The 13584-nt window shown below is 33.0% G+C and overlaps 1 protein-coding gene across 5 annotated transcripts in view; it reads right to left on the bottom strand.

The window, feature by feature from the left end:
* Positions 1-13584, bottom strand: part of Map4k3 (mitogen-activated protein kinase kinase kinase kinase 3) — a 189389-nt gene that overhangs the window by 29185 nt on the left and 146620 nt on the right. For all 5 annotated transcript variants that reach the window (XR_007104767.1, XM_047523474.1, XM_047523475.1 and 2 more), the window contains 6 exons: positions 10827-10865; positions 10446-10499; positions 9064-9106; positions 7268-7427; positions 6230-6342; positions 1546-1587 (listed from right to left, as the gene is read on the bottom strand). Coding sequence is in view for 4 of the 5 variants with exons in the window: in XM_047523474.1 (XP_047379430.1) it covers positions 1546-1587; positions 6230-6342; positions 7268-7427; positions 9064-9106; positions 10446-10499; positions 10827-10865 (451 nt within the window). In the remaining variant the exon portion in view is untranslated. The remainder of the gene's footprint in view (positions 1-1545; positions 1588-6229; positions 6343-7267; positions 7428-9063; positions 9107-10445; positions 10500-10826; positions 10866-13584) is intronic.

The following is a 13584-nucleotide window of genomic DNA, read 5'->3' as shown; positions in this document are numbered from 1 at the left end:
AGTTGGATCTTATCTGGCATTCCACTGTTATCAGCTTTCCCTGTCAAGCTGCATACCTGAAGTAAGAATTTTATCTTATAGCCACATGGCAAGTTTGCCTATTACATTTATTTCTAAGTATATATATATATGTTATATAATATAAATTATATTAAAAATTATATTTTACTTTATAAATTAGTATTCAAATTATAATTTTAAATATTTAAAATTTAAGTATAATATATAAATATAAAGCATACAGGCTTTACATTATAAAGTATGATTTATAACCTGTATATTTTACGAATTTAAAAAAGCAGAAATGAAAAGTTTTTTAGGCTGAAAAGTAGAAGTGGGAGGTAAAAAACTAGAACTAAGGACATCTAAATGTTACATAAGGTTTTAGATTATAGATTTTTAGTGATGGAAATAGAATTCTCTCCATACTAATCTAAATTTACATTGATTTAATATAATTTTAATACTAAGGACAGCACGACCATATGATTCAGCACTCCCATTACATACCCAAAGGAAATGAGATCAGTATGTTGAAAAGACATCTGCTCTTTTGTTTATTGTAGTACTATTCATATCAGCCAAGATATAGGATCAACCTCAGTGTCTATTAACTGATGGGTAGAGAAAATGCAGTACATATCCATTACGAAACACTATTTGAACTTAAAGGGACAGCCTGGTCTAACTAAAAACAAAAATAAATAAAACCCAACTAAGGTGATGTCAGACATCTAAGTTCTGACTAGGGTTCCGTGTTTTGTGATCTTAGTGACCAGGACCTTTAATGTTAGTTTTACTCACAGGCAAGATCAAGGACTTAGGCCAGATGTTCCTCCAATATGTCTTCTAGTTTAAATATTTTGTGTTTTTTTTTTTTTTTTTTTTTTAATACTGAGGATTTAACCCAGGGTGCTTTACCACTGAGCAACCTCTCTCACCTGGTTCTTTTTATTTTGAGACAGAGTTTCACTAAGTTACTTAGGGCCTTGCTAAATTGCTGAGGCTAGCCTCAAACTTGTGATCCTCCTGCCTTAGTCTCCTGAGCTGCTGGGATCACAGGTGTGTGTCACCATGTCCAGTTAAAAGTCCATGTTTTTGATAATTGAAAATATACTAGAAAAATGTCATAACTATATTTTGTACTCTCTGAATATCTATGTGGCTTTTCCACATTTCTTAAAGCCATAAACAGGAAACATAGATCTTTTCGGTAATAATGAGGGTTTTTGTTTTGTTTTTTTGGGCAGTACTAGGGGACTGAACCCAGGGCCTCCAGCATGCTAGGCAAGTGCTGTATCACAAAGTTAAATCTCCAGCCCTTTTAGAATTTTGACACTGGGCTTCATTAAGTTGCCGGGGCTGGCCTTGAATTTTAGATCCTCCTGCTTCAGCTTCCTGAATAGCTAGAATTATAGGTATGCGCCACCATGGCTATGAAAGTTCTTTTAAACAGGATAAAAATGTAACCTAAGATGCACATCTGAGCCATTATTTATCATTGTCCTTAGTCTTAAAATAGCTTATTTGATATTTTGTACTTACATGTACTTTAGGTGTTGGGGGAAGACCATTGCTAATAGGCTTCTGGAAAAAGAACACATACATGATTATATATATATATATATATATATATATATTTTTTTTTTTTTTTTAAACTGCTGTTTGGCATAACAATTCTATATTTCAAACACATTTATCTGAATAAAATACATGAATATATTCTCTTTGGAAAAAAAATCATTATAGATAATTGTTTAAATTTCCTGTAATCCATAGTCCATTTATTTCTAGTACCTGCCCCCCAGAAACCAGTTTGGTGTATACCCTTTCTTTAAGCAATTACATATACTCATGTATTTACACAGCTTTCTAGACCCTGTTCCCCCTTTTTTTTCCAGTGCTGGGGATCAAACCCAGGACATCAGGCATGCTAGGCAAGTGTTCTACCAATGAGCTATGTCCAACTCACTTTCTAAACTTTTTGGTATACATTTACATAAATGTTCTCATAGAAAACAATGTTTTTGTATGTTTTTGGACTTGGCCTTAAAATGGTCTTAGAACACAATTTTGCATCAGTCATACAGACCTATTTCATTTATTTTAATGCAATATGGTATGAATAGAATATATTTAATAACTTAATTGTTATTGGATACTGAGGATTTTTAATTTTTTCTATAAAACAATGAAAAGTGGATACCCCCACTTAACTTTCTTATGCACTGTATGATTTTTTTTTTACATTATCATAGCCTTTATTTTACTGGTAGGTAAACTGAGAAATGTCATGAAATAAGAAATCCACTGTATAATACATAATATAGTAAAAGATCTTGAAAAATAATTAATGTCTTAACTATTATTTCCCATCTTTAATCAGAATATTATTCATCCTTTTCCATACTGAAAATAAACCTCATTAATTACATTTCATTAACCAGCACTTTGGAGCATAAAAGTTGCTATTTTTGAAAGGCTTCATATCTCAAGATATTAAATAATTTCCAATTTGGAAAGTGTAATAACTAATGCCACTTGGTTTTAAGTGGATCTATATCTTAATAATCAAGCTAAAGACATAGCAAGAAAACAATGACATTATCACTTGAAGGTTGTCTCAGTCTACTATTTGCCATCTAATCAGACACTTGCATTAATTCCAGCAGAAATTCTTGGATCAGCTTCTAAAGTATAACAAAGAAATGGGACAGGTGGAACAAAGTAGAATATCTTACTTAAACTTTTGAGCTAATAAAACAACACAGAAGTGGGGCCCCTTGTGACACTTCTTACTTTGGTAACAAGATCATTAATATCTTATCAATTTCATACTCATGGAACAATATATGGTTAAAAGAATAAAATAAACAGGAGAGCTCCACAACACACTTGAAATAAGGAACACTGCATGGTAACTCACAGGCACAGAGTTCCATAATTTTCAGGCAAGTTTAACTGTCCTTCACAAAAATTCATCACCACAATGCAAGCAGGCCGGCTTACCAAGAGCACCCTACAAATGGCTCTTACCACATGTTCTTAGGATAACTGTGCTTATGCTTTGAACATCCACATGGATATCGTAATGATGGCAACTGTGTATTCACTATTTGGTGAAATTCCTTGCTTTCCTTCATGATTTCTTCAGTCTCTTTTTCAGTAAAAAAACAAGCTTTTCTAAGAAGTCTGAATCTTCTAAGGACAGCTCATCTCTTTGTAAAAGCTGGAGAATCCCATCAACAGTTAAAAATGTGAATGGCAGCCTTGTTCAATCTCTTCTAATGCACAACATTTGTGAAAGCTGGATACAAAGGCAAAGTTTTCAAGTCTTCTTATTTCACAGCACTGTGGGGGTGCCAGCCAACTTTCTTTTGATATGGAACTTTCAGTTGCCTTTGACCGAGATGACTACTGTGTAGCCTACCAACTCAGCCCTGTAAAGGTCAAGTAAGTGGCAACTGCAGCACACCAAGAGTGTGAGCCCAGCACTCTAGCAGTGCAGAGCCCAGATATGGGAAGTGTAGTCCAGGTATGCATAGATATAGGAGGTGGTATGGGTCACTGCAGACACAGACGTCAGTGAGAGGGTTCCAGAGTGGCCCCCAGGCAGGGCTCAGGGCTGGCAGGGAGTCCCTGGGGACACAGCAGCAGTAGTATGCCCACCTTCTCCAAGGACTCAAGCTTCGTGGATGGCCATGAATGGTTTTTTGAAAGGGTATTCTGTGAGAAATGAAACTTCTGGTATATAGGATCTGTAGCGTTTACATTTTAGCTGATGCTAATTGCCTCTTAGAGGGTCCCTGTCCCTATCATATCACAATAGCAATATTATGAAGATAAGTAAAAAAAATGCTTTCTCATGTTTTTCATTAATGTGCATGACTCTGAGGAACAGGAAGTACTTTTTCTGTAAACTCTTTTCCCATTGTTTTATTGAGTTGACTCTTTCTTATTTGTTTTCCATATGTTCTAGATTTGAATATTTTGTCTGAAACTAGAAATAGTTTTCCTAGTCTATAGATTATCTTAATCTTGTTTAAAATGTTTTGTCAGTTGAAGCTTAAATGTGATATTCAAGTATATTAATCACTGACCACAGTATAGAGACAATTTCAGGGAGAGCAAAAGTAGAACATTTGCTCACCCACAATAACCTCAAGATATTTTTCGAAGAGGCCATGTTTCTCAACATATAAACTATCTCCTGGAGAAGGAATATCAATATGAGTTTTGTGAAGTCTCGATTTCTTTCAAGGTTAATCTTAATGACAGCATTTGAAGAAATGATTTTTTTCCCTCAATCTGATATAAATCAAAATCATTTAAACAGTGTTATAAAAGTTAACAAAAAAGCTACTGTTAATTGATTTCATATATGACATAAAATATAAATTGACATTTCTGAAATGAAGGTTTTATGGTATCTTGGGTTGGAGGTATACCTCAGAGGTAGAGTACTTGCCTAAGAGCATGTGTGAGGCCCTGGGTTCCATCCCTAAGCATTTCCATTAGACATATTTTTGAGGATGTACAGCATCACATTATTCCTACCAATTTCTGGTAGCTTCTTATTCTATTTGCAAATAATATATATACTTTTGTTTTTGTATTATTTTCTTTAAAATATCTGATATTGGGCTGGGGGTATGGCTCACAGAGTGCTTGCCCAGTGGGGCCCTGGGTTTGATCTCCAGCACCAAAACAAAACAAAAATAAAGTATCTGATACTTATTTTAGCAAAAATTCACTTTAAATTGAGAGGCTGTGAATGTCATTAATTCTCAGATTAACTTAAGGAAAAGAATTGGCTATAAATAGCTTCAAGAAGTTACACAACTGGGCCCCGTGGCACTTGTCTGTAATCACAGCAATTTATGCTAAGCTTGAGGCCAGCATCAGCAACTGAGCAGGGCCCTAAGCAACTTTGTGAGATACCATCTCAAAATAAAAGATACAAAGGGCTGGGGAAGTAGCTAGCTCAGTGTCCCTGAATTCAAGTCCAGTACAAAAAAAAAAAAGTCATATATAAAAATGCTTACATCTTCCAAAGGTTATCATATACAGGTTAAGCATACCCAAATCAGAATTCTGAAATATTCTAAAATCTGAAACTTTCTGAAAGCAAGTTTTCAGATTTTGAAACATTTCAGATTTTGGTTTTCTAGATTATGGATGCTCAACCAGTAACTGAATTATAAAAAGGAATGCCATTTTCCACAATAAAATTTAAAAGAATTTTTTTTTGTACCATAAACCCATCTGTAGAGGCTTTTGTGTTACATTTTTTCCTTTGTGTAAATATAACACAAAAGCCTCTAGTGATGTGCTTATTGTACAAAACCCTAACACATATTTGCACATGAACATATTGGATTATTAAACATTTCTATAAAATAAATATTTGTAAATATAAAAATGTCAAAAACATCTCATCTTAACAACACTTGTTGAGATACTAGGGACTTTAAGGATTTTTTATTGTTATTTTATGTTCTTTGATAATAGATGAATGTTTTTCAGTGATCAAGATTCAATTCTTTACAAATGTTTAAAATTTTTCATATCTTATGATTCTGAATAAATAATATACATTCTGATAATAATGCCATAGTGTTTTATCTAACACTCATGACAGGAGTAGTTACTAAGGCTTATTTCACCATTCCTGAAATGATATCTAAGTTTGCTAAAAGATAATATTTCACCTTTGTTAGCTCTTTTCTTTGTGTAAGAGCAACTATATCACTCATTATGTAACTATAGAAATTTTTCCTGGAAGTTATAGCTTTCTTTATATTCTTAGTTTCCCTAATTTCTTCGGACTATAAAAGGTATTTTCCCCCTTTTCTTTCCATTTTTGTGGTGTGAGGGATCAAACCCAGGCACTTGTGCATGCTAGGTAAGCATTCTATCACTGAACTACAATCCCCAGCCCTGTATAAGAAACTTTTAAAAATTGTTTTGTGCAGAGTCCAAAATATGAAAATCACATTTTAGAATATATTAAATAAAAAACCGGTCAAAATAACTTAAATAAGAGAATGCTGTTATTCAAGATTATCATTGGAAAGATATAATCTACTTGTTATAATCAATATACTAAAATATCAATATAGCAAATATAAAATATACAATTGATACAGTTTCACTGTTTAAGTGTGAAACTAACGAAATAGTAGAAAAGAATCAAGTACAAGAAGAGCTTATAAATGCCAATACCCACTGGTACATCTTTCTTCTCTTTCCTGGAAAGGTTTGTGCCTCGATGTTCATTCTGTTGCTGGTATAAAGATCCATCTCGTTCACCATTTAACTGGAAGGAGCCCACTCCATTTCCTTCAATAAGAAATGTTTAAATATATTGACAAACTATTAATTTTCATTAAGAAAATTATCAAGTAGAAAAAAAAGCATTAACTGACAGTTTCATTCTTTATTTGAGATCAATCAGAGTATTTAGTACTGAAGTAAGAAGTTTTTATATATAATTTTTTCCCCCCTTTTTGGTGAACCTTTACTTTATTCATTTATTCATATGTGGTTCTGAGGATCGAACCCAGTGCCTCACACATGCTAGGCAAGCGCTCTACCACTGAGCCACAACCCCAGCCCCTATGTACAATGTTTTGAAATTAAACTTCCATTTGTGGTACATTAGGCAAATTTAAATTCAGGTTGTATTTAAGTACATATATTTATTTGTTTTAAAAAGGCAAAAATGAAATACTGAATTCATTAACTACTTTCATGAAAGGGGCAATTTATATTATGTTACCAAGAAACCTCGGTTGCTCTTTCTTAAATTCTTTCTTTTGGGTAAGACAGAAGAAATTTTATAGTGTTAAAACAACTCTTTCCAGTATTAACTGGATGCAATATACAGCAAAAAAGGATCATCATTTTATTAAAATGATTAAAGGAAATAAAAAAAAACCTTCCTTGTTTGTTCATAGTTTAATTTCTATTGCTTATACAATGTACCTAAATGATGATAGAGCATAAACTAGGTTCCAAAAGAGGGGAGGCTAAATAAGAAATGATAAGCAAGGGACAAAATATTTCAGGACTGGGTGATAGGGAACCCCTTTATTAAAAACACTGAATCTTGAAACAAAGATCAAAAAACGTCTCCTTAGCCACAGTGTCTTTTCTCTCCTCCTTCAAAGAAATTCAAAATAATTTCTTAAAAGAAAAATTTTCTCTATATTTTATCACACAGCATGAAAACCTGGTAACATCCAACTTTATCTTTCTTCATTACCTAAAGCAACAGGCTTTTGTGGGGGTAATCGGGGAGGTGGTGGTCTAGGTGGAACCTGGGATGGTTTTGCTGGGCTCCCTGATGTGGGACATCTCTTGATTGTTCCTTGATTATCTTCCTCAGTAGAATGGGTTTCCTGTGGTATGAAGATGGACTTCGGCTGAAATAACACAGAAAAGACCAATGATTAAACATGTAATTATTTTCTTGAAGTAAATGTTGTTATATTTCAAATTGTGTTTACCAGATGAGTTGAGGGTACTTAACTATCTGATTCAGGTAACCTTATTATTTTAAAAATATCCCAAAAATGGACACTAATATGTATCTCTCAAGTTTTACAGCTGTGCAAAAAAAAAAAAAAAAAAAAAAAGGGGGAGGCTCTCTATGACTTTTTTTTTTTTTTTTTTTTTTTTTTGTGGTGCTGGGGATTGAACCCTCTCTGTCTTTTTATTAATTCGTTTTTATCTTTTTGGTACCAGGAATTGAACCAGGGGCACTTAACCACTGAGTCACATCCCAGCCCTTTTTTGATTTTAATGTTTTAAAAAAAACTCAGGGTCTTGCTGAGTTGTGTAGTGCCTCACTAAGTTGCTGAGGCTGGCTTTGAACTTGTGATCCTCCTGCCTCAGCCTCCCAAGTCACTGGGATTATAGGTGTGCTCCACCACGAGTGGCTTTTTATTAATTCTTCAAGCCTTCCCAATTAGGCTTAAAAACAGTCCTTCTGATAGCTTCCAATTTAAACAAATCTGTTTATTATGAGTCTTACAACTAATCCAAGCTCAGCTCCTTATCAAAGCTAATCTAAAGTGTCCCTTAGCTGACTCAGTGTTTTTATGTTGATGCTTTCTTTCAGATGGGGGATAGAAGATACACATTAAGATGTTCCCAAGATAAAGAAGGTAGCACAACAGTAAGGGATGCCTGAAAAACTTTTTGTGAAGAAAAACACTCCAGTCAGTTGAAGGACTGGAAAATTTATATACTTTTATAAATATGTCCGGTATTATAAAGATTGCTCAGCACTTATTACCTTGAAATTCAGATCTCTATACTTCTGCTAATATAAAGCTAAACAGGCAAGCACAGCATCATTTACTTGTGTGAATCAAGATTTTTCTCAGTGGTATAAAAAAGAAAACAAAAATATTGTAATAAATTTGATGCCAATACTAGCTCCTATTTACAATCTAGCTTCTACTTACTCCGATTTCAAACTTCAAACCAAATCATTTCATAATTAAAATGTGCTATGCATATGAATTTATAAATTTATATTATCACTATTTATATTAACTGATTTTATCCTTTAAGAAACCTGTCAGTTGCAGTTATTTTTAATATTTTATGATGATTTTGTTTGGCACAGGGATTTTGTTGTTAAAATTTTTTTGAAAGTTACTGTTTTATTTTGTATTTTTAATTTATAATCATCTTCTGAAAATTAAATATTTGTGAGGATAAATTACCAGTCTTTACTCATTCTCAGTGATCAGTTAACAAATTACAGAGTTTGAGAAAAAATAATTCTAGTAACATTTGTTTTCTAACTCAAGTGAAATAATACTAATCCATCAAAACACTTATTTCACTTTAGGAAAGAATAAGTTGGGTATTTTCAAAAGGCAAAAATAATCAAATTATCTTAGATCACAGCAACTTCATAATTATTCTTTGTGGATCACAAATAAAAATAAGCTAGAGTAACTTACAATACAGTATTAAGTGGCAGAATAATAATACACACATAGACATACACACACAGAATTCAAATTAAGAAATAAACCTGTCTACCTTTGGTGGAAGAGGTGGTGGAACTTTTGCTTTCATGGTTGAACTAAAAACAAAAAGTTTAGAATCAGCACGCTTCATTTTACAAATAAATCATCACTAAATGTAATTATTTTTTCAAATCTATATGGAAGAAAACCCTGCAAAAACAAGTACCATTTTCTAAGATTGTGAGTTTTTTCTGAAATAATCTGTGAAATGTACAAGTTATGTTGAATGAAGTATTATTCAGAAGTAATTGGGAAGATATGCCCTCTTGGTTTAAATATTATACCTGAAACTAGGAAAGATGAATAAAATTCCAATTTATTTCAATTAAAGGTAAATAATATAAGAACATAAGTGGCACCTGGTAGAGGAAAAAAAATGATACAATATAAATCACATCATAATCTTCATTTGCGCTATTTTTTAGGTATGAAATATCTTTGATGAATCTCATCAAAGGCAATATATGTGCTCTATGAAATGACAGGCAGAATTTGAATGAGGTTAAGATTCATTAAACTTAGGATAAGTTTCAGAAACAGAAAAAATTAAAAGATGGTCCAGAAAATGTCTCAGATGAGGACACTGAGGCCCAGAGGTTAAGTGACCTGACTCAGGGTCAGAGTAACAAGGTGAAGAAGAAACACACATGCCCAAGAGCCTGTCAGACGCTCCTGTCTACTGGAAACTTAATCTTTATCAAAACAAGCAAACAAAAACTACTGAATTTAAAGGACTAAGCAGTAATATACACATAATAATAAAAAAATTCCCCTTTAAAAATGCACACATTTATCCAAAGTATTTCTTTGAAATACATTCAATGAAATTTAATGAAGCATAAAATAAACTTCTTTGTAGTTATAGTAATTACAGCAGCTAGCAATTACTAAGTACAATAAAAAACTGTTAGTTTTTTTCCTAAGTTGTTATTAATCAGTGTTATGGACTGAATTGTGTCTCCCCAAAATTCATATCTTGAAGTCTTAATCCCCCGTGTGACTATACTTGGAGAAAGGGCTTCTAGGAAGAAACTAAAAGAGAAGATACTGCCCTCCTCTCCGCCACATGCACACACTGAGGAAAAGCCATGCGAACACACTGCAGAGGTGGCCACCACCAGGAACCAAACAGGCCAGCACCTAGACCTTGAACTTTCCAGCTTCTGGAGCTGTGAGAAATACACTTTTATTGTTATGTCACCCAGTCTAAGGTATTTTATTAGGGCAGCCCAAGCTAACTACAAAACTGTGATAGAAAAAAGGAAAAGCCTATGGTATGTCCTATGATGCTGTTACTAATTATGTTAAAATTATTGTCAATATTAAACTGCTAGATTTAAGAAATAAGGTCAAATGACATCTTTTCTTTTTACCAAAGAAGAGAAACAAACTCACTGTTTGGATTCATCCTCATCCCCCTCATCATCTTCTAAGTGTGCCACGTGTCCTCTAAAGAAAAAGAATAATGCCACTGTTACTTTACCAAAGACCTTAAGAAGAAATTCTTCTTTTTTTTTTTTTTTTTTTGGTGCTGGGGATCGAACCCAGGGCCTTGTGCTTACAAGGCAAGCACTCTACCGTCTGAGCTATCTCCCCAGCCCAAGAAGAAATTCTTAAAAAGACAGGAAGGGCTTCTGCAAGGCAGAATTTTATTTCTATGTCTTTACAGGCTAGAATAAGTTAAAACAATCCTCTCTACATGACAGACAAGGGGGCAAAATGACTTTACTCATCTGTGACATAAATTATTTAAAGCTTAACTAAAAATTAAATTACCGCTGATGTAATTCTTCTTCAACAGACTTCAGAAGACTCCTTAAAAGGAAAAACAACAAAAACCAATGTTGACAAATAGCAAAGGAATATTATGTATATATTTTTATCACTTTAACCTTACCCAGAATTTTTTGAATGATTACTTTTTTACCATTTACCAATAATTTGCTATAATGATCACCTCTGTACCATAAAACAAGTCATACTTAATGAGATATCTCTATTTTCTGTTGCTAATATCTTTATAAATGTTAAATGAACAAATTAAATCCTAATGTTCATTGAAAAATACCAGTTCGAACAGAAGACAACTCACCATGAAATGTCACAACAGTACTGACAAAACAATAATTGCAGGGTTATTGTCAGGGGTTTCCAGGATTCAAATTTTACCTGGAATATTATACCTGACACCTGAAATTATATTTTCCTTTTCTTAAAGTAAGGAAGGTGACACACTCTGAAAAAAGTCATGCTCTCAGGCAATCCTACAAAATGAAGCTCAACATGTTGGATCTCTCTGCAGAAGCATGCATGCATGTGATGTGAATACATGAATGTAGTAGCACTTTGCTTTCACGGAAGACACTCACTTACCTGAAGGCTCTGTTCTCCAGTGGTGCACTGGCAAACACATTTACACTTTTGGGAGACTAAGCCTGTATCAGACCAGGTGTGAGGATTTTACCATTAGGAACAGTATATAAAATTTTAAATTTTAGGAATGTAAGAGAATTTGAGACATTCCTGAAGTTCCCTTACTTCTCTTCACTGCAAGTTCACGTAATATACCACCTACATTATACTCTTCAAGCATAAAAACTCAATAGTCTTCTCAGAGCTAATGGAATAGATAGAAATACAGTTACTGAAAAATACTGGGATAAAATGATTCAGCAGGAAATTTACTCTCCCTCAAAGTTATAAGAGTACTTTCTAAATATGTTTTCCTTTTATATCTAGGGGAAAACTATGTGTAAAATTATCAAAACATAAAACTAGAGAAACTGAAAGGCTCTCTATTATGAACAATAAATAGAATAGCTTTTAGCCATCAAATATTTTATTAGGCTGGCTTAATAACAATATAAGTTTTAAAAAATGACAAAGTTATGAATCTAGAATGGTCAATGACACAGAAAAACTAATTGCAAGTGGACAGAAAAATTGAGGAACCACAGTCAAATATTATATTTATAAAGCTCTCCCAGGGCCAGCTCTAGGATGGCAAGAGCTTCCAGCTAGAAGCAGTAGAACAAAATGAGGACAGGTTTTAAACCAAGACCCAGAATCTGAACCCTGCCCCACCTCTGAGGGCCATGTGGTCCTGGATATGTCACTTTGATACCTCATGATTCAGTTTCCTTATATGTTAAAATGGGAATTACAATAGTACTTGCATCCAAGCGTTTAAAGATAAAATGAATTAATACAGGTAAAGTACTTAAAAGAGTAACTCAGGACATAGTAAGTACTTCATTAGTGTTTTATTATTTTTGACTAAGCAACATTTCTTTGAACTAGGTCCAGAGATCAATCTCACAGTCTCCTGTAGGGGTTCTACAAAGTCAAAACTATTTTCATGTACATTTTACCTTTCTTACTCTTAACTTCCCATGAGTATACATTGAAAGTTTTCCATAAAGTCTAAGATGTATCACAAGAATTCAGCTGTCTTCTATTAAGCCAATGTAGAGATTTACAATACTATAAAACAATGTCACTTTTTCTGATACTACGTTTTTTCAGGAAAAAGCAGCTATTTCTCATTAACAATGTTAATAACGGGCTTCAACAGTTTCCTGTATTGCACTGACATACATAAACCACATAAAATTCCTTATTGCAATGATTTGCTGTCTCTAAGTTTCATGTGAGAGCTATCAGTGAAGCAATAAAGAAGGCACTGGAAAGAGGTAGCATTTGAACTGTTTTTTTAGAACAAGAAATAATAAAAAAAATGTATGTTACTTAGGATGATATATATTATTTTAAAACTAATTAAGTATCTTGGAAATTCTTTAGTTTAACTTGCAATACCATAAATACTGACATTCATAATCCATATAAACAAAAGCACTTTGGAGTTCTTAATTTTTTGAGAATAATGGGATTCTGAGTCTAAAATTTGAGAAGTGCTGCTTTAAACTATTTTGCCAAACTAAATGTTATGTCTCTGAGCTGTATAATAGACTCACCTATCATTTTAGAAAATATGAAAAATATTTTCTTGAGCACATATTTTTTGAGGTATTTCTTTCTCCAGTGGAGAACATTAAGACTTGACAATAATCACAAACAGAACTTAAACTGTCCTTTTACTTTCAGCTACCACATGTAATTTAATTTCTACAGTATTCTACTCTTTAAAAAGAATCTTAAAATGAAAGGCTGCATGAAAGAACTTGGAATGGCAGGCTTAGCCTTTAGTTTTTATTTACTTATTTATAAACATCATACTATATGTGAAGATAGTTTGTTAATAAAGTTATAGAATTCACATACTGGAGAAAATGTGATGCTGATTTATTACCAAGATTGAGAGCTACACAACAAATAACATCACTATCCACTGGTCCACTTAATTCTTCTACTATGGAAATTTTTTGAAGTGAAAGACAAAAATAACAATAATAAAGTTGAATTACTAAGTCAATCTAATTTCTGATGGAAATATTGATTGAAAAATTAAAAATGGAACAATGTACAAACAGATTTAGTTCATGAAGGGAAAAAAGTCATCAAACTATTTAGCAGA

This window comes from Sciurus carolinensis, chromosome 13, assembly GCF_902686445.1.
Source record: "Sciurus carolinensis chromosome 13, mSciCar1.2, whole genome shotgun sequence".
NCBI classification, from domain to species: Eukaryota; Metazoa; Chordata; class Mammalia; order Rodentia; family Sciuridae; genus Sciurus; species Sciurus carolinensis.
The sequence above is the reverse complement of the archived record's forward strand: the minus strand, read 5'-3'. Positions and strand labels throughout refer to the sequence as shown.